General features: G+C 33.1%; 1 protein-coding gene across 1 annotated transcript; it reads left to right on the top strand.

Moving 5' to 3' along the window:
• Positions 1-15,246: 15,246 nt before the first annotated feature.
• Positions 15,247-16,664, top strand: LOC110673656 (F-box protein CPR1-like). Its single transcript, XM_058151999.1, has 2 exons — positions 15,247-16,105; positions 16,240-16,664. The coding sequence occupies exons 1-2, from the start codon at positions 15,250-15,252 to the stop codon at positions 16,662-16,664; spliced, it is 1,281 nt and encodes a 426-aa protein (XP_058007982.1). The 5' UTR covers positions 15,247-15,249.
• The last annotated feature ends 4,724 nt before the right edge of the window (positions 16,665-21,388 follow it).

Genomic DNA, 21,388 nt, shown 5'->3' with positions numbered 1-21,388 from the left:
TTTAAAGATGTATGTGAAAGGAAAATTGGAATCAATTATTATCTGTTGAACATTCCCACTCACTGGGAGACTTGAATCCTGCCAACCGCACTTTTCTTTCTCTGTAAATTTATCGAACCAAATATATATTCATGAACCAAATGGAGGGATTTAAAGTTGATTAAATGTATTAAATAATAACTCTTAATAATGGTTGTAGTGTGAATATAAACTTCAATCAACATAAAAATATAATAATATCATTAAAATTTTTTCATGAAAAATTAATATCATGAATTTGAAATTGAGTCAATAGTTAAAATTGTTAATGGCATCATTATAAAATAGTTTTATTATGATATTTGAAATTTAATATATGAATTATATTATAAATTCTGTTATTTATTTATTTATAAAAATAATTGATGAACTTCTAGTAAAAATCCTTATGGCTTTGGAAAATTTTAAAACACAAACGTTTTATGTCCAATGGTCCAACAGTTATATTATCATCATTGATTAACGATTAAAGTGTATTTATTGTATGTATAACAGTTGTATCTATTAGAATTAGATATTACATATTGAGAAAATAGAAAACTTAAAGAGTAAATATAAGTGAAAGAGTTGTAATATTGACTTGACTAGTTATTTTGATACCTAAAGTAACTCGTATTGAATTAATTGTCAGATAATAATTACGTGGTTGCATTTAAAGGAGAGTTTTAGGATTACATATCATATATATATATAAAAAAAAAAAGATAAATAATTTAATCAGCACTCTCTTTAAATTAAAAATTATACAATGAAATTGTTATATATATATACATATATATATATATATATATATATATATATATATATATATATATATATATATAACAATTTCACTATAATCATTAACAGTAACCCTTTTTTTGCTCTCAGAATTTTATTTCAATGGTTTATTAATTATTTTTGATTGTGGATCAGTCTGCCACTATGAAATCCATTCCAAACCACTAGAGGGGTTTTCCAAAAATATCATAGGATGACTTTTTTCTTTTTGTTTTAACAAATGGTGTATCTTTTATATTTAATTTCTATATTAGGAGAAATTATCAAAAAAATACCATGTGATTTCACTTATTTTTACTTTAAGATCTGTGGTTCACTTTATGACAAAGTGGTATCCTATAGTTTTGCACCGTTATCAAAACGTAACTTTCCGTCTCTTTTCCATTAGTTGCTATTGACGTGGACAACAATGATTGATGTAAATGGCTTTTAAGGGTTGATGCGGATTAAAATAATATTATTTAATAAATTTATTTTATTTATAAATGAATAAAAATTAAGAAAAGAAAAAAATTAAAAGTTGTTTGAACAACTAATTCAATCTCTAACTCTTGGTATATTTCACGCAATTGAGATTCTTCACTCATAATTTGGGTGAGAATGTTATTTGAGGAGAATAAACTTTTCTCAAATTCCTCTTTGGCTAGGCTAAATAAGATCACCTATTTTTTTTTTAACATGAAAATATTAAAAAAATAATATTAAAATTTTGAAAATTAAATAATATTATTTTAATCTACGTCAACCACTAAAAGACATCCATGTCGGTCAATAATGTCCACATAAATAGCAACTAACGGAACAGAGACGGAAAGTTACATTTTCATAATAGTGCGAAATGATAAAGTACCGCTTTATCACAAAGTGAACCATAGACCTTAAAGCGAAAATGGGGTAAAATCGCAGGGTACTTTTTTGTAATTTCCTCATTTAAAAATTGCCTTACTAATTCTAGATTAATAGATTAGGAACAAATTTATGATACTTAAAAGGTATAGTGGTAAAAGAAATTGAAATTTTTTGATTTTTTTAATAATTATTAAATACAAATTAAATCTACTAATCAAATTGATGAATTAGTGAATTGAACTTTAAATTAATTTAATTTTATAATTAAACTAGATAAGAAAATATTCAATGTGACCCAGCCCATTCAATCAATTCGATTAAATTTTTTTTTTAATATTTTATAAGGAGAATTGAACTCAAAGGTTGAAAGTTATATGTTTTTTGTTATATATATATATATATATATTATTTTATATTAATATAATATATTTTATAAAGTAATATGTTTATTTATTTTTTAACATATCTTAATATTTAATAGATATTAAAAATATATTTACACATTTATAAATTTTTTTATGCATTATATTATTTGAATATTTTTATTTAAAATTTAAAAATAATATATAATTTAATAAATGTTAAAAGTTTGATTTTTTATAATTAATTATTTTTTAATTTATATATATTTAATTAATTTTTTTAACGATTTACTGTATAAACTGTTGATCCACTATAGTTAAATCATTGAGCCATCAACCCAATTCTTTTGGCGGATCAATTTTCATATCGAATTTAATAATCTTATTTTTTTATAATTGATATAACTTCTCAAAATATATATAATTAATTTAATAACTCGAGTTTTTAGATAGCCCATAAGCCTAATGATATTTAATAGTTCAATCATGAGATTCATTCAATTAGTTCAATCATTGTAAGACCCACTCGATAAAATAAAAGAATCTTGATTAAAGATAAGCAATCTTAATAGAATTGTCAAATATAGCAATGCCTATAATTATGCACTATAAATAGAAATGTAATACTATAATTATATTAACTAATGATTTTCATATAATTACATAGTTGACTTATCATAATCAACTATTGTTTATATCTTATGTAAAGAGATCATATCATCTATAGGGGTATGTTCTTTCTCCTTAATCAATCAAATATACTATTTACTAATATCAGCTCTAACTTAAGTGTGACACCCCAAATTTTTAAATTTATTATTTTATGAGTAATATTAATATTTTATTTTATTCAAATTTTAGGAAATTATTTGAAATTTTTCGGATTTTTGAAATCAGGTTTGATTTCCCGAAAATATAAAACTTTGATGATTTTTAAAAATTAATTTAAAAACCACGTGCCAAAACTAAAAATATATTTGAAGTTTACGAATTTTTCTGAGTTTTTTAGAATTTTTTTCTGAATTTTTGGGCCTCGTTTTCGGTCCCAAGGCAGAGTAAAAATTTAAAACTTTGTATCCTGAATCAGACTGGCCGAATCGAACCGGACTGGATCGGACCGACCTTTCTTTTCTTCTTCTCCTCCTTTCCGCGGCGCCCAACCTCTCTTCCTCTCTCTCCCTTTTTCTCTCTCCTCCCTCCTCCCCACCTCGCCGGCGTGCCGCCCCAGCCTTCTCCCACCGCCGGGCGGCCTTTCAGGCGGCCAAAAACGACGCGCGAAGAGGCATGACGCACAGCGCGCCGTTTTGGCTTCTCGATCGAAATCTGGCCGATCCGGCCACCAATTGGGCCGGGTCTTGTGTCAAACACCATCTACACCTCAAGAGCTTTCTATAGACACCAAGAACACCAAAATCCATCGAGTGGTTTGTTTAATTTTTGTCCGGGAAGTTTTAGCTTATTTCAACTTTTGGGCTTGATTTCTCGCAAACCGTGAACCCCACGAGAAAACCGAGAGTACCAGAGTGCTCCACTCATCGAGAGCTTCGCGGCAATATAAATTTCAAAATTTTTCGACATCGTTTTTCGATGGGTCCCATGAAACTTCGTAGTGTTTTTTCGAGCATTAAATGAGCTTAGAAAATTTCGTAAAAATTATATACTAACCCCCGTGTTGTGGGCTTCATGTAGGTAACTTCAATTCTCAAAAATTCAACGGTTGGCCGGGTTTGTGAATTTCCGGTCAGACAGACAGGCTACCGAAAAAGTCTTGGAATTGGGTCGAGATTTTAGCTACCCCACCGTTGTCAGACGTCCCGAGCGTGTTCCGGAGTTGGAATCGACATAGGTAAACCCAAACCTCACTTTTTCATAATTTTCTAGTGCTTGAATTTGATTAAAAATTCATAAAATATTCGTGGTAGCTCAGAAAATTATGATTCTTTTTGCATTAGCTTAGTAATATTGCTAAGGACCGCAAGGCAAAGTTTTAGAAATTTTAGAGTTCATTTAGGTAGTTTTTGCAGAAAGGGTCAATTATAAGGACTAAACTGTAATTTTACATGTTGTGATTGATGACTATTTGGATGGGCCCAGGAGGGGCTGTGTGATGTGATTGAGTTGTGGATATATGATTTGTGGATATAGAAGTGTGTTTTAAGCCTTTTTGCAGGTTGGGTAGGTCCTAGGTATAGGGGAGACTCTACCGGATTTTTAGCACGACTTAGGACGTATTTGGTCTTTTCTTGATTTGTATTGAGTCAATTATATTAAATAATTATAATAAAATTTTCAGGTGAGCCGAGACAGCCTTCCTCCTCCTCCCAGCCGCCACAGTGACTTTGGTTGAGTCTGTGAGTAAAATATTAATTTTAATTATAATTTTGATATTATTATATGTTTAAGCATGCCCATGCATCACTTTTATGTATATATCTATGTAGTTAAACTCTAGGCACGTTTTATGTTGCATTCACAACTGTTAAAGTGTCATGGATGTTGTTGTGGTAATTTGGAGCAGTGTGCGTGCGTTGGCGTGCTTGTGATGTGGTGTTGGCTATGGACAGGACGGGTAGACACGGCTTGAGATCTTCGCTGGGACCTGGTCCTTTAGGGTAGACACGGCTTGAGTTCTTCGCTGGGACCCTGATTTGGTTTATTAAGCGAAAGTCCGAGCTTGAGTTCTTCACTGGCACAGTTTGGATTAAGAGGGCTGTATAGGGGATCAGCTCCCATATATGTATTGTTTGATATTATCGGGTGTGTGAGTGCTCCAAATTACCTTTTTGCTGTTGTGATGTGAAAATATTACCGATGTTGCATCTCACTCTACAGGGTGCATTAGTTTTAGATAGTTATAGAGATTATGGTTAAAATTGATATTTTACTCTCTGAGTCGAACGCTCACTCCTATTCATCATTTTTTAGGCTACAGGAGGATTATTGTTGTGGTTAACCTACTTTTCTCCTTCGCAGGTCGTCTATTCATGTTTGCATAATTCTGTTAACTTCTAGATTTTCACATGTGTTAGAAATATTCATTTGATTTGGGTTTGTAATATAATTACTATGTTGGACCTGTAAACTTATTATTATATGCGTGTATATTAGACTGGATGAGGGAGCTGAGCTCCCATTTATTTTTGTGACATATGAGTATGTGGAGGGTGAGCTTAGCTCTCCAATTGATTGTATATTGTGTTTACAGGTCGGGTGAGTCAAAAACTCCCCGTTGAAAGGTCCATTTTATGGCCGGACTCTGTCTAGTTGAATTCTTGAAATTGGGTCCAAATGGGCCTTAGAGTTGGGTTGAGGAATAGTTAGGCTTACTACGGGCATCGGGGGCTTTAGGCTGGCCCAGGTCTTAGTGCCGGTCTGGCCCATAGGTTGAGTCGTGACATTAAGCATCGGATGATCCTTACCAGGTCCATACCCGGTGAACTTATGACCCATTTATTTTCTGTTTTGCAAGTTCATGTCCACAATAAATTTTCATGGACTGCAATAATAATTATAACTACAATTTGAAATTAGAGAAGTCAATTGCTAAAATTGGAGAGATAAACCGTCAAAAACATAATGTCAATTAATTTTAATAGTTAATTATCAATACAATAAATTTTTGAAATTAAATTAACATTGCTAAAAAAATTAATTTTTTTTTCCATTAAACTTAATTAAAATGATAAATCTTGGCCCTTACCATTGCCATTGTCTCATAGTTATTGAATGACAATTGAAAAGAGAAAGAAGCCTCACATTCCGTCCCTCCATAGTCACTGTATATATTTTAGTACATAATATTTCAATATATTAAAATCATTATTTTATTATTCTAAATTTACTTTTTAATTGATAATTGTTTATTGAGTTAATTATTCTAATATTCTACAAATTTTGTTAATTTTGAAGGCAAGGAATTAATTTTTTTAAAAAAGTATCATCAAAATAAAAAATTAAATAATATTTGAATCAATATGTGATTTTGAATTTGTTTTTAAATTAAAACATTAATTTTTAAAAAATAATTTTAAATTAAAATAACATTATTTTAATTAATTTAAATAAATCAATTTTAAGTTGAATTATACAAGTTATTGAATTCAACTTTAAATAAATTATTCGCATTCAATTGATTTTTATGCACAACCAAATACTTTTTTTGCATATTATGTTAAGCATATTTTGGGTTTCATTATCTTTTTAAGTTGTCTAGTAATATTAACTATTCTAGTAACTGTTAACTATTTTAGTAGCTATCAGCTGTCAATAATTAGGGTTAACTATTTATATATTGATTTAAAGTAAAAGTGTTTGATAAAAATAATTATTTGATTAGCTGTTAAATGTAAAATAATGGTATTATTATTTTTATCATATTCAAAACACTTCCTCAATCTCTAAAAGTTATAAGGGTAACATTTCACAAATTGTTTTTTTAATATGCTACCAAACAAACAGTATAAATAATTTTAACAAAAAAGAGTAAATGCGTCCTACCTAATATGCACTAACTAGCTCCTGTGGAACAATGGAAATATGCTTTTCTACATTGATTTTATTAATTATTCATTTGACAAAAACTGCAAGTAGTGCAGCAGGATATGCACAAATTATTATTAATTTCTCAAATAGACAAAAGGTTCTAAACTTGGACAATTAACTATGTCCTCTTGTGAATTGATGGTTTACTTGAATAAGAAAGAAGAATATTACTATTAACACCCCATTAGAGTCCACATTCCCATACACTAAACTCTGCTCAACAAGAATAGTGAAAAGCAGTTTTGAATTGAATATGTATTAACTTGCTATTGAATTCAGAAAGTTTTATTTAAATTTGGTCCATTATAAATTTAAAATACAAATATACAAGACCTATATAAATAAGTTCATAGTACATGTTTCTTGAGTTTATGATAAATTAGGTCTAGATAAAAAAAATTAATTGAATTCTCAATTTTATTCTCAAGAAAATTGATAGGGTCTAACTCGCTCAAAAGCTAACTCAAGGGGGATGATTGTCCAAGGATATATAAGAAGTACATTGTTAAGATCCTACGTTGGTTTAGGATAGGAGGTAACGTGCTTGGAATTCAACTAGAATTATATAAAATACACCAGGTAATGCCCAGGAAAGATGATGGAGTCACAATGGTCTCACTTAAGTATCACCTCCTTAGACAGCATTTTCTAGACATGCACTTCATACAATCCTAATAGAATCAAACCACTGGTAAGTACCGTCTTTCCATAACATTACCACGGTACTAAGGATTCATGGGACGAAGGTATAGATGAGCGAGTCGCCACCCGAGTAATAACCGAGACATATTCAGTATTTCTTCCGAGGGTCATGGATGATAACTTACTCCTTGCAGAGTTTCCACAACCGTAATTACCATAGCCCAATGTCTAGGTTCAAGATAGTGAGTACGTAAGGGGAAGGTGTTAGGCACCCCTTACGCTTGGTCTAATCTCGTTAATTCGAGTGTCAGTCATCTACTAATGTTTCTAGAAGGCTTATTTATTATTCATCTATTAAATTTTATCCTAAAAATGTAATTATAATCCTACACACGCAAGTAAATCACAAAAGGATTGTTGTTCACAAACAATTTTCATGCACAAGTAATTTCTATCTATGGGGTTGCTAATTACTTAAATGATATTTACCAGAAGACTAAAATTAATTTATTATTAAGAATTTAATTTACAAACAAATTCAATTTCAAATAACCGTAAGTTTCTATTTCACCTAATTAATTAATTTTTCACTAAGTTACCCTAAGGATAATTAAACTAAATTAATTATGTACATGTTTAATTTATTCTAATATCACATAAGGCCCAAACAATTACAACCTAATAAAAATTTCTAACATACAAATTTACTTTACAATTACCAAGTATTAAATTAAATTTATTTTACATGCCAAAGTTAGTTTAATTTACAAATAAGATTAATTTTAATTTATAAAGTATTTATTTAAATTAATTATATGTAAAAGTCAGTTAAATTAAAAATAAAGTTAATTTTAATTTACTAAATAAAAATCCTATTATTACTACAATTTCATGTCAATGATTATTTTAAGAATTTAGAATCACTTACTTGTTAGTAATTGCAATTGTCATTGGGCAAGCTATCCTTAAAAAATGGTCTTCTCTTCTAGTATGACAATGATATCCCTGCTTACTCTCGTTTAACTCCATATAAGCTCCACGCAAATGCCCTTTTTGGTACTTACCTTAGGGCTACTTACCAATTTGGTTTGTAATAAAAAATAAAAAAAATAAAGAAAATAAAGAAAATAAGAAAATACTTATAACAATTCACATTGGATTTTAACTGTAATCTCCTAAAGGGTTAAGATTCCTAATTAGTTACAACTACCTAAGGGTCCATGTCTTCTAACATATTCAAAACAATATCTTTTGAATTCATTATCTTATTTTGGGTTTCATTATCTTTTGAATTCACCAATATTAACTATTTTAGTAATTTTTAATTATTTTAATAGCTATAAGCTGTTAGATATTAATAGTTAGTGGTTAATTATTTATATAATGATTTAAAATAGAAATATTCAATAAAAATAACTGTTTAATTAACTGTTAAATGTAAAAATAGTAGTATTATCTTTTTTACCACAGTCAAAATAGTCTCTAAACCTCTAAAAGTTATAAGGGTAACAATTTCATAAAACACTTTCTCAGTATGTCGATAATGTTTTGACTAAATTAAAATACTAAACGCTACATTATAAGTGATCACCAAATAGAGTTAAATTTTATAATAATTTTAAGAAAAAAAGTAAATGCGTCTTACCTAATATGCACTAACTAGCTCCTGTGGAACAATAGAAATATGCTTTTCCACATTGATTTTTTTAATTATTCATTTGACAAAAACTGCAAGTAGTGCAGCAGGATGTGCACAAACCATAAGAATCATTTTCAATCAGGTCGACAATGGGGTCTCAAATCCACCATGTTCAAGAAGCTCCAATGGGATCTCAATGTCATGGAAGCTTTAATGTCTTCACCGATATTGATGAAAACCAGCTCCCGGAAGATAGCTTTGAATCATTTGAAAAACCTAGGGAATTTGGAAGCGTGGAAAGGGGATGGCAATTTCAATTGAAAATACTTTGAACTCATTTAATTTTATAATTACACTATAAATTTTTATTAGCATTTGTTCTTATATTCACTTTAAAAATTTTATTTTTCTCGGATAATTTAAATAAATTATTTACATTAATTTTAATAAATTTAAAATTATTTTTTTTATTAATTTTATAAAATATTTGTATATAAAATACTTGTGTATTTAATTTTAAAATTAAATGGCGAGCCTTAACATTTGATGACTTATCGACGCAAGGCATAGAGTTCAGATGTAATGCACAAGTCTCATAAATATTTTGCCATTTCTTGCTGTATCTCTTCACGAAAACATTTGCCTCTTTTTGCAGTCACAAAACACATCCGTCTACCCTTTTTTCCAAAAATGACTGAAATGGTTCTCTTCAATTCTGCTGGAGACATCATTAACAAACTGGATTCTATCTTTCTCCAAGAGATTTGGCTGTTGTGGGCTGTCAAGAATGAACTCGAGAAAGTCAAGAAAGGAGTCTCCTCAACCCATGCTGTTCTTCTTGATGCAGAGGAGAAGTCTGCCTTGAATAATGAGGTCAAGGACTGGCTCATAGAACTGAAAGAAGTTCTTTATGTTGCTGATGACTTGCTGGATGCTAAATTCTATAATATTTTTAAAATCAGCAAAAGAAATTTGAAAATAGATTTGGATTTGAAGACGAAAAATTTTGTGTAGAACGAAAGAGTAACTGCCTCTATTCCAGGATCGTCTATTGTTTATATACAAAGAAACAGACAGCTGGTGCCTAACTACATTGCCAGCTCGACGCTCTAGCTCAATAAACTGTTCCCGCCAATTCGATAAACTGAATGAGCTTGCTACTTCTCAGCAACCTCTTATCTGAGGCCCAGTATTTTTTTCAAAGCCAGTAGATCCATAGCTCAATAAAACAGAGCAGACGCAGCAAGAAGAACAAAAAGAAAAATGTCTGATCATCTTCCTCAAGAATTGCTCGCGGAAGTTTTGTCAAGATTGCCAGTTAAATCACTCCTCAAATGCAGATGCGTTTCCAAGACCTGGTACTCTTTGATCGCCGACCCTTCTTTCATAGCCCAACATCTCAAGAAAACCGCTGCAAGGAACAGTGGCCTACTTTTCTTTAGTTACAGCACCAGAGAACTTGTTTGGCCATTTAAAGAAAATGTGCGTTATTTGCTGTACCCAGATGAGACTTTCCTGCAAACCCTGTTGAAGAACTTGATTGCCCATTTAAAGGCATAAAGCGTTTTGTTAATATAGTGGGTTCTTGCAATGGGGTTTTTTGTCTATCTGATGATGTTTATGGCAAATACGCTGAGAAAGCTTTTTTATGGAACCCTAGTGTTAGAAAGATAGTTAACATTCCTTGTCCTAATTTTACGTTTACCTCATATGGACCCTATATACCCTCACTTGGGTTTGGCTTTGATTCCACTACTGATGATTATAAGCTTGTGAGAATAGTGTATTCGCATTTTATCTTTGATGAGATTCGGCCTTTTGTTGAGATATACAGTTTGAGAAGTAGGGGTTGGAGAAAGGTTAAAAAAGATCTGAAATATTTCATCACTGCGCGCTCATCGTCTGCTTTTCTGAATGGAGCTTGTCATTGGGTTGCCACCAAGCGAGGCAATGGGCCAGGTGTACGGGATGTGATTGTGTCGTTTTCTTTGGGAGAAGAGGTGTTTGGGGAAATGGAGGTACCAGATTGTTTGGTTATGAAATATCACTTTATGGATGTTGCAGTTTTTGATGGATCACTTTTGCTGGTTGCTTCTTTTAAATTGACAGGAGAAGGCTGTTTTACAGTTTGGATGATGAAAGAATATGGCATTCCAGGATCTTGGACCAAACTTTTCAATATTTCACATTTGAAATGGATACGAAAGTTAGTTGCATTTAGGCAAAGTGGTAAGGTTCTATTGGCAAAATCATTTGGAGACCTAGTTTTCTATGATCCAAAGACAGAAGAAATATTTGATACAAAAATTTGGGGCAATGCACAGTCCTTTTATTTGGATACTTTTGTGGAGAGTCTTGTTTTACTCGATGAAACAAATGAATTTACTGAAGTGGAAGCTTCTGAGGATAATAGCACAAATGAAATCTTGGAGGATGTTGCTTGTAGTTCTAATTCACAGCTAGTAATTGATGAAGCAATGAAGCAAATGGTCTCTTGTGCTAGTTTCGACCAGAAGTAGCAGTATCGTACATATTCTAGTCCTGCTAATTGCATGTATGGATACTTGCATATATGAATAAATGTATCAGTCTGTAAAATTTTTGTCAAATTTTTTATTAGTTAGTGAATTTTAATACTAGTCAAATTACTATATAATCTCTCTATTTGAATAAAATTAATTTATTGGGCTATATCCTTTTAAAAATACAATATTATGAAAACATATTTCCAAATGAAAATGAAAATTTTGCTATATGAATACTAAATTTAATTTTTTTTAACAATTCAAGTATTTTCATTCAATTCTCTAAACATTATTTTTATGCATTTTCTATTGAGAAATGATTTTCCTGCATTGTCATCTTTATTCCTTGGAGATCTAAGACAACTTATTAATCTTTTTGCACATACAACTTATAGCATTTATCATAAGATAAAAAATAGAGACAGAATGAGAGAAGAAAAAAAAAGTGTGGTTACAGAGGGAAATAAACATGGGGGGAGAAAAACAAAGCAGGGTAAGAAAAAAATGAAGAGAAGATCAGGATGATTTGAATAAATAAATTAAAAAAAAAAACAAAGGAGCTAAAGTTTTAATGGAACCATATTCAACAGCCAAAGCAACCCTTCTGATGATTATCTTGGCTCTTATGAAAATGGTGATCTCTTGGCGTTTAGGGCTCCTTTTCTTTTGGTGCATCTTGGTGGCCCGGACACTATCATTGCTTTTTCTGCTGAGGATAACCAATTGTGGCTCAGGCACTCGCTTGCATTCATAACCAAGGCCGTTGCTACTGTTTAAGTGTTCATTAAAACACTTCCCAGAAACAGGGTTGTGATCCCAACAGTACTCCTGTTTCTGGCAGGGATAATCAAATATTTGGAGGGCACTACTTCTTTGTAGTTTGCGAGCAAGCATAAATTCAGAGATTCCATGCTCAAAAATCCGGATCCTGGTGTCAATTATGCCAAGCTTTCGGAGGTACATTAAGAGAAACCAGACGAAATCGGAAAAAAGAAAATGTCTGAACCTGAAGGAGAAACCGAGGTTACAGATATGCGTCAGGAAAAAAGAGGCTTAGACGATGTCAAAGTGGTGGAGGACGCTTGTGAGTTCTTCAAAATCTACAAGTGACTGATTGTTGATCTCATCCACAGCTCCAAGGAGCGCGATGAGAGCCGAAACTTTTCAATAGCATATCTGCAGAAGATGCTCTCAAAGTAATAGCAGTAGAGCTCAGCTTCTTCTATGAAGTTCTCTACACGAAAGTAGTCATTTTTCACTCAAAGTGGGCATGTTTTTCCGCTTCATATCATTTAGTTAAGTCGTGGTAGCCCTTGCCATCTTCCATTTCCAGGTAAAGAAGTATGCTTTTGACAAGTTTGATGTTGAGCTTACTTATTCTCTGCTGTTTGGTGCCATAGGACTCGATACATTATCATTCCTCATGGCCATTTTCTCAAACTGGACAGTGGTGACTGTCCTGGAGAAATTCACCTGGCCTAGAGAAAGATCACCTCATTGGGCATTGAATCTCTTCAGAATCTCTTCAGAAACTTCCTCAGTCTAAAGAAATCAAAGAAGGTTGACCTTGAACCAGACAAACATAAAAATTTGACAGCGCCCCTTCCTTTTCGCAGGTGGCCTGAATCTGTGTCTGGCCATAACTTGATAAGATACTGTTTCACAGAATGTCCAAGCAAGATCCATAATCTCAATCATTCCTATTTGGGAATTGATAAAATTTTTCGTCAATATGGCATCACCAACAATTTCTGTCAATGCATAAAGACTAGACCCAGAAAGTTCACTCAGTTATTGTGAATTGATAAGGCCATCCAGGGCCTGAATACTTTCAAGGATGGACTCATCGATCGTGTGGGCCTCAAGGATTTTCTGGATGAGATAACATGTGTTTCCAGCGAGCCACTGACAATGGAGCTCTGGGAATATATTTTCAGTGAGCTGCAAAAGAAATCTCGGTTGATAGATGATTCAGAAACTGTCAGGAAAATATTTTCAGCTAGAGGTGACTGGGTTCTTCAAACTAATTGTTTGGATAAACAAAGGAATGACGAGTTAATATCTTATGTTCTTGCTGTCCCTTATGACGAGAGCATCCTGATGTGGCACATTGCAACTGAGCTCTTGATCAATGATAAAAAGGAGAGGGAAAATCAGAGTGATGAAAAAGAATTCAGTAAGATTTTGTCAGATTACATGCTGTATCTTCTAATTATGCAGTCTACAATGATGGCTACTGTGACAGGAATTTGTAAACTAAGGTTCCAAGATACCTGTGCTGATGTTGACAGATTTTTAGAAAGAAAGGCATAAGATCATATAAACTAAAGAAAGCAAGTCAAATGATTCTTGAAGTGAATACAGAATTTCAGTCAACAGAAGTGAAGGGAGATGGAAGCAAATCTGTATTGTTCACTGCAAGTGCGTTAGCCAAAGAACTGAAAAAATTGAAATAACAGAAATGGAAGATACTGAGCAGTGTGTGGGTGGAGATGATGTCATATGCTGCAAATCATTGCACTGCGACTTCCCATGTTCGACAATTAACCAAAGGTGGAGAGCTTGTTACTTTTGTTTGGATATTGATGGTTCATTTTGGCATTGGAAATCAGTTCCAAGGTTCCTTTAGCATACTACGTCCTTAAGGGCAAATATAATCATCACGTTACCTTTGGGTTAGTAGTGATCCAAAAAACAAGCAAGTTGCATCAATTATCTGGGATTTTAATTTATGAAATTTTATGTTTTATTTTTTAATTTTTTTTTCTATTTTTTTTATTGTTTCTTAGTATGTGAAATTTGAACTCTGAGGATTATTGAGAAAATGAATGGAAAATAAAAGAAAAGAAATGTAATTTCTCCCATTTTATTTTTCTTATTCAAATTCTTTTCATAAGGGTAAAGAACTATAACTCTATAATATTTTTAAAATCAGCAAAAGACATTTAAAAATGGAATCAAATTAAAAGGATGAGACTGAAACGTCCAATTCGTTAAACTGGATGGGTTTGCGACTTCCCAGCAAACTTTTATCTGAGGTCCACTATTTTTTTCAAATCCAGTAGATCCATGGCTCAATAAAACAGGGCAGACGCAGCAAGAAGAGCAGACCCTGCGTAAACAAATCGAGCCGAGCTGAGTTTTAAGGAGATTAGATTTAATTTATTAATTTTTTTTGAACTTGAGCTAAACTCGAGTCGAACTTGAATCTAATATTTATAAGCTTAAGTTTGAATTTTTAGAAAATGAGCTTTAAAGGAGCCGAGTCAAACCAAACTTTTTATTGAATTAAATCTTGAGTAGCTCAATTCATTTACAAAGTGAATTTTAATTTTATGGTTATGAAGTTCATATAAGCTAATTTCTATTTGTCTAATATAAAAAGTAACTTATTTTTCATAAAAAAATTAAATTTAAATTTCAAATAATTATATTTAATAAATACATTTTATATATTAATTTTAAACAATACCTACTTTTAGAAAAATTTTAAATAAAATAATAAATATTTATAATATAATAAAATACAATAATTAACATAAATATTTTTATATATGAGTTCGATTAAAACTCTATAAATATTATATTATATTTATAATATAATAAAATACAATAATTACCTCCAAACAATTTGTTTCGCTATTCCAGAATCTTCTATTGTTGATATACAAAGAAACAGACAGCTGGTGCCTAACTACATTGCCAGCTCGACGCTCTAGCGCAATAAACTGATCCCGCCAATTCGATAAACTGAATGAGCTTGCTACTTCTCAGCAACCTCTTATCTGAGGCCCAGTATATTTTTCAAAGCCAGCAACCTCTCATAGCTCAATAAAACAGAGCAGACGCAGCAAGAAGAACAAAAAGAAAAATGTCTGATCATCTTCCTCAAGAATTGCTCGCCGAAATTTTGTCAAGATTGCCAGTTAAATCACTCCTCAAATGCAGATGCGTTTCCAAGACCTGGTACTCTTTGATCACCGACCCTTCTTTCATAGCCCAACATCTCAAGAAAACCGCTGCAAGAAACAGTGGCCTACTATTCTTTAGGTACAGCACTAGAGAATTTGTTTGGCCATTTAAAGAAAATGTGCGTTATTTGCTATACCCCGATGAGTCTTTCCCTGCAAACCCTGTTGAAGAACTTGATTGCCCATTTAAAGGCATAAAGCGTTTAGCTAATATAGTGGGTTCTTGTAATGGGGTCTTTTGTCTATCTTATGATGTTTATGGCAAATACATTGAGAGAGCTGCTTTATGGAATCCTAGTGTTAGAAAGATCGTTAACATTCCTTGTCCTATTTTTACGTTGACCTCATATGGACCCTATATACCCTCACTTGGGTTTGGCTTTGATTCCACTACTGATGATTATAAGCTTGTGAGAATAGTGTGCTCGCATTTTAACTTTGGTGAGATTCGGCCTTTTGTTGAGATTTACAGTTTGAGAAGTAGGGGTTGGAGAAAGGTTGATAATAATCTGAAATATGTCATCACTGAGCGCTCAACTTCTGCTTTTCTGAATGGAGCTTGTCATTGGGTTGCCGCTAAGCGAGGTTATGGGCATGGTGTATGCGATGCGATTGTGTCGTTTTCCTTGGGAGAAGAGGTGTTTGGAGAAATGGAGGTACCAGATTGTTTGGTTAAGAAATACCAGTTTGTGGATGTTGCAGTTTTTGATGGATCACTTCTGCTGGCTGCATCTTTTAAATTTTCTGGGGAAGGCTGTTTTACAGTTTGGATGATGAAAGAATATGGTGTTCCAGGATCCTGGACCAAACTTTTCGATACCAGTTTGTGGATGTTGCAGTTTTTGATGGATCACTTCTGCTGGCTGCATCTTTTAAATTTTCTGGGGAAGGCTGTTTTACAGTTTGGATGATGAAAGAATATGGTGTTCCAGGATCTTGGACCAAACTTTTCGATATTCCTGATTTTGAATCACATTTGAAATGGATACGAAAGTTAGTTGCATTTAGGCAAAGTGGTAAGGTTCTATTGGCAAAATTATTCGGACAGCTAGTTTTCTATGATCCAAAGACAGAAGAAATCTTTGATACAAAAATTCGGGGCAATGCACACTCCTTTTATTTGGATACTTTTGTGGAGAGTCTTGTTTTACTCAATGAAGCAAATGAATTTACAGAATTGGAAGCTTCTGAGGATAATGGCACAAATGAAATCTTGGAGGAGGTTGCATCTAGCTCTAATTCACAGATTGTAATTGATGAAGCAAATGGAGAATCAAAGGAAGAAGCACAGGGAGAGTCCATTTCTACACAATGAAGCAAATGGTCTTCTTGCGCTAGTTTCGACCAGAAGTAGCCGTATCGTACATATTTTAGTCCTGATAATTGCATATATAGATACTTGCACATATGAATAAATGTGTAATGTATAGATACTTGCATATATGAATAAATGTGTCCACCTGCAAATTTTTTATTAATCAATAAATTTTAATATCAATCAAATTATTATACGATCTCTCTATTTTTAATAAAACTAATTAGTTGAACTATATTTTTTGAAAAATATAATACTCAACTCAACTAAGCCTTTATCCTAAAAATTTGGGGTCGGCTATATGAATTCGCTTTCTCCACTCTAAATGATTTTGGGTTAAATCCTCAGGAATTTGTAATGCTTCTAGGTCATGTTGTACTACTCTCCTCCAAGTCAATTTAGGTCTACTCCTTTTTTTCTTTTTATCCTTTAACCTAATGTGCTCTACTTGTCTAACTAGAGCCTCCGTATGTCTACGCTTCACATGACCAAACCACCTCAATCTCCCTTCTCTCAACTTATCCTCAATTGGTACCACTCCTATCTTTTCTCTAATACTCTCATCACGGACTTTATCTAGTCTAGTATGGCCACTCATCCACCTTAACATTCTCATCTCTGCAACTCTTATCTTAGACGCATACGACTCCTTCAATGCCCAACACTCACTACCATATAACATAGCCGGTCGTATGGCTGTACGGTAAAATTTTCCTTTCAACTTATTGGGAATCTTGCGATCACATAAAACTCCCGTGGCACGTCTCCACTTCAACCATCCGGCTTTAATCTATGACTAACATTCTCCTCACATCCCCCATCTACTTGAAGGACTGAGCTGAGATATTTAAAGTGATTACTTTGGGACAGTTCCACTCCATCCAAACTAACTCCTTCCCTATCACCAGTTTGGCCTTCACTGAACTTGCTATGCATGTATTCTGTCTTCGTTCTACTTAACTTAAAGCTCTTTAACTCTAGAGTACTTCTCCAAAGCTGTAGCTTTCTATTGACTTCTTCTCGTGTCTCATCTATCAGAACAATATCATCCGCAAACATCATGCACCAAGGAATATGCTCTTGTATATGTTTCGTCAATTCATCTAAAACTAATGTAAAAAAGGTAAGGGCTTATAGCTGATCCTTGGTGTAATCCAATTGAGATCGAAAAATCTCTTGTGTCCCCTCCCACTGTGCGCACAATAGTAGTTGCTCCTTCATACATATCTTTCAACACTTGTATGTACCTAATAGATACCCTCTTTTGTTCTAACACACTCCATAGGACATCTCTTGGAACACTATCATAAGCCTTCTCCAAATCAATAAAAACCATGTGTAGATCTTTCTTCACATCTCTATATTTCTCCATCAAGCTTCTAATGAGAAAGATCGCTTCCATAGTTGAACTACCAGGCATAAAGCCAAATTGATTGAGAGAGATAGAAGTATCACGACGTAGTCGATGCTCCACAACTCTCTCCCACAACTTCATAGTATGGCTCATGAGTTTAATTCCCCTATAGTTCGAGCAATTCTGTATGTCTCCTTTATTTTTAAAAATAGGTACTAAAATACTCATTCTCCATTCATCAGGAATTTTCTTTGAGTTTAGAATCTTATTAAATAATTTAGTTAACCATGCCACTCCCATATCTCCCAAATACTTCCACACTTCAATTGGTATTCCATCGGGTCCACAGGCTTTACCAACTTTCATTCTCTTAAGTGCTTCCTTTACTTCTAAAGATCTAATCCTTCTAGTATAATTCACATTCTTTTCTATCGTTCTATAGTCTATATTCACACTATTACCATTTTGACTATTATTAAAAAGATCATTAAAATAATTTCTCCATCTTTCTTTAATGTCCTCATCTTTCACCAACAATTTTCCTTCTTTATCCTTAATGCACCTAACCTGATTGAGATCTTGATATTTCCTTTCTCTCCTCCTTGCTAATCTATAAATATCTTTCTCCCCTTCTTTATTTCCAAGTTTCTCATATAACTTTTCAAAGGCCTATGCTCCTGCTTGACTAACTGCCTTTTTTGCCTCTTTCTTTGCTATCTTGTACTGTTCATATGCCTCATTATTATCACATTTAGGTAATTTCTTATACCATTCTCTTTTTCTCTTCACTGCCTTTTGTATTTCCTCATTCTACCACCATCTCTCTTTTGAGGGTGGTCCATGTCCTTTAGACTCTCCAAGTACTTTTCTAGCTACTTCTCTAATTTTTGATGCCATCTGTATCTACATATCATTGGCCTCCATATTCAGCTTCCATGCTTCGGACTCGAGAAGCTCATTTTTGAACTTCACTTGCTTTACTCCTTTGAACTCCCACCACTTTGTTTGAGCTACACTATTTCTTCTGACCTTACTTGAATTGTTCCTAAACTTGACATCCAAGACCACTAATTGATGTTGACTTGTTAAAGCCTCTCCTGGAATGACCTTGCAATCCTTGCATAGAGCACTATTTGTCTTCCTGATTAAAAGGAAGTCGATTTGGCTTCTATGTTGTCCACTTTGAAAGTCACTAAATGTGACTCTCTTTTTATAAAGTAGGTATTTGCTAGTATTAGGTCGTATGCTATAGCAAAATCTAGGATGCATTTTCCCTCCTCATTTCAACTACCAAAACCAAAACCTCCATGAACATTCTCATAGCCTTACCTATCACTTCTTACATGTCCATTCAAATCTCCACCAATGAAAATATCCTCTTCATTTGGTATGTTTTGCATTAAATCATCCATATCTTCCCAAAACCTTTGTTTACTCTCACTATCTAGTCCTATTTGTGGGGCATAAGCACTAACTACATTTATTATTTTTCCTTCTAGTACTAGCTTTACTAGTATAATTCTATCTCCTACCTATTACAGCGTCTTTCAATGTCCTATCTATGATTATGCCCACTCCGTTCTTATTTCTCTCCTTTCCGGTATACCACAGTTTGTACCCTGAATTACTCACTTCTTTGCTTTTCTCTCCTACCCATTTAGTCTCCTGAATGCAAGCAATATTCACCCTTCTCCTTTCCAAGGTATCCACAAGCTCCATTAATTTTCCTGTAAGTGATCCAACATTCCAAGTACCAATCCTGATCCTCCTCCTATCCTGTTCCTTCCTAATTGGTCTCCTTTTATGATATCTTCTATTATTTTCTATGTCTATTTTGTGTTCTGTTTCACTATCTGTTCTATTATCTATCCTATGGACTAACTTCTTTACCCACACCCGTCCATGATGTGGGAACCCTTGCTCACTTAATACCACACCCGGGCGCCGGCATGGCACGTCGCTTTCGGTGAACGCCCTACACCCTTACATATTTTTCACTACACCCGGGCTCCGATGTAGCGCGTCGTTAGTAGAGGACGCCCCAACGTTTATATCATTTGAATCCATATCATAAGATGTGACGAAATTTTTACACTGGTTGTCACCTACCACAACCCTCCTTCTTTATACGGGCTTTGGATCGGCTAAGCGCAAACTACTTAGGCGGAGTTTTTGAAAAATATAATATTATAAAAAATATATTTCTAAATGAAAATAAAAATTTTATTATATAAATATTAAATTTAAATTTTTTTAATAATTTAAATATTTTTATTTAATTCTATAAATATTATTTTTATATTTTTTTTATTTGTGTGAATAATAATATTTATAATAAAATAAGCGTTGAAATTTGATGGAAAGACTAGAGTACTCTAGTTAGTCTAAGAAAAGAGAAAGGGCAATATAACGACAATAATGAGCGGGAGATATTTAAATAAGAATTAATTAAAAATAATAATAAAAACAAAACTTAAGAAAGATCTTCACAATTCACCATCGATTCTTTATTTTTCTCATCTGCCTCCCTTCTTAGCCCTCACTCCAAACTTTGGCCCAGCAGCAGCAGCAGCAGCTCTCACCCCGCAGTTCCTTCCTCCTTGGCATCGCCTCATCGCATCTTATCAGCTGCTGCTCCACCTCAAGTCATCGTTGTGGCATCCCCATCTCATGAAGGAATCGAGTTGTGACTTTATTGACTTAACACAAGAGAGAGAGAGAGAGAGAGAGAGAGAGAGATGTGGAATCAAGGATCGATAATAGGGAAAGAAGTGATCCAATCGTTCTCCAACGCAGTAGAGAAGCAAAGCAAGGCAACTGTGAATTAGAGAAAGGAAAATCGAATATTTGGGAACAGAACTTGAAGGTTCCAAATTCATAAAGCTTCAATGAAATTCAACATGTGGAGGCTGCCATTAAGGTCTGTTAAGCCTCTTATTTTCATCACCATCACTAGATAGTCTATTTTGTTGGAGATAAGTGAAGCACACACACCAGCAGTAACCCGGTTATATTTCTTTCTTGTATTTTTCCCTTTTCATAATGTTGAAGCAATAGTTAAACTAGATTAGGTATTGATGCCTGAGTATAATAGCTCTGAATGAAATTAATAAGTCATTAGAATTGTTACTCATTCTTCCATGCTATTGAAACGTTAAAGAGATGACGTGATTTGTGTCTAACTAATCAATCAATTAGTAGAGTATGAAATTTTAGTATGAGAAATTGGGGATTGATGATTTTTTTTTTTTAAACAAAACTTGTTACTCTGATGATAATGCAATATTTATTAATGACCTATATGTGAAGAGTTAGGCTAGGTGGAGGAATTTATGCATTAAAAGAAATTTTGAGGTGGAACAATATTAAT

Source organism: Hevea brasiliensis, chromosome 8 (assembly GCF_030052815.1).
Source record: "Hevea brasiliensis isolate MT/VB/25A 57/8 chromosome 8, ASM3005281v1, whole genome shotgun sequence".
NCBI lineage: Eukaryota > Viridiplantae > Streptophyta > Magnoliopsida > Malpighiales > Euphorbiaceae > Hevea > Hevea brasiliensis.
Note: the sequence above shows the minus strand (reverse complement) of the source record. Positions and strands in the feature narration are given on the sequence as shown.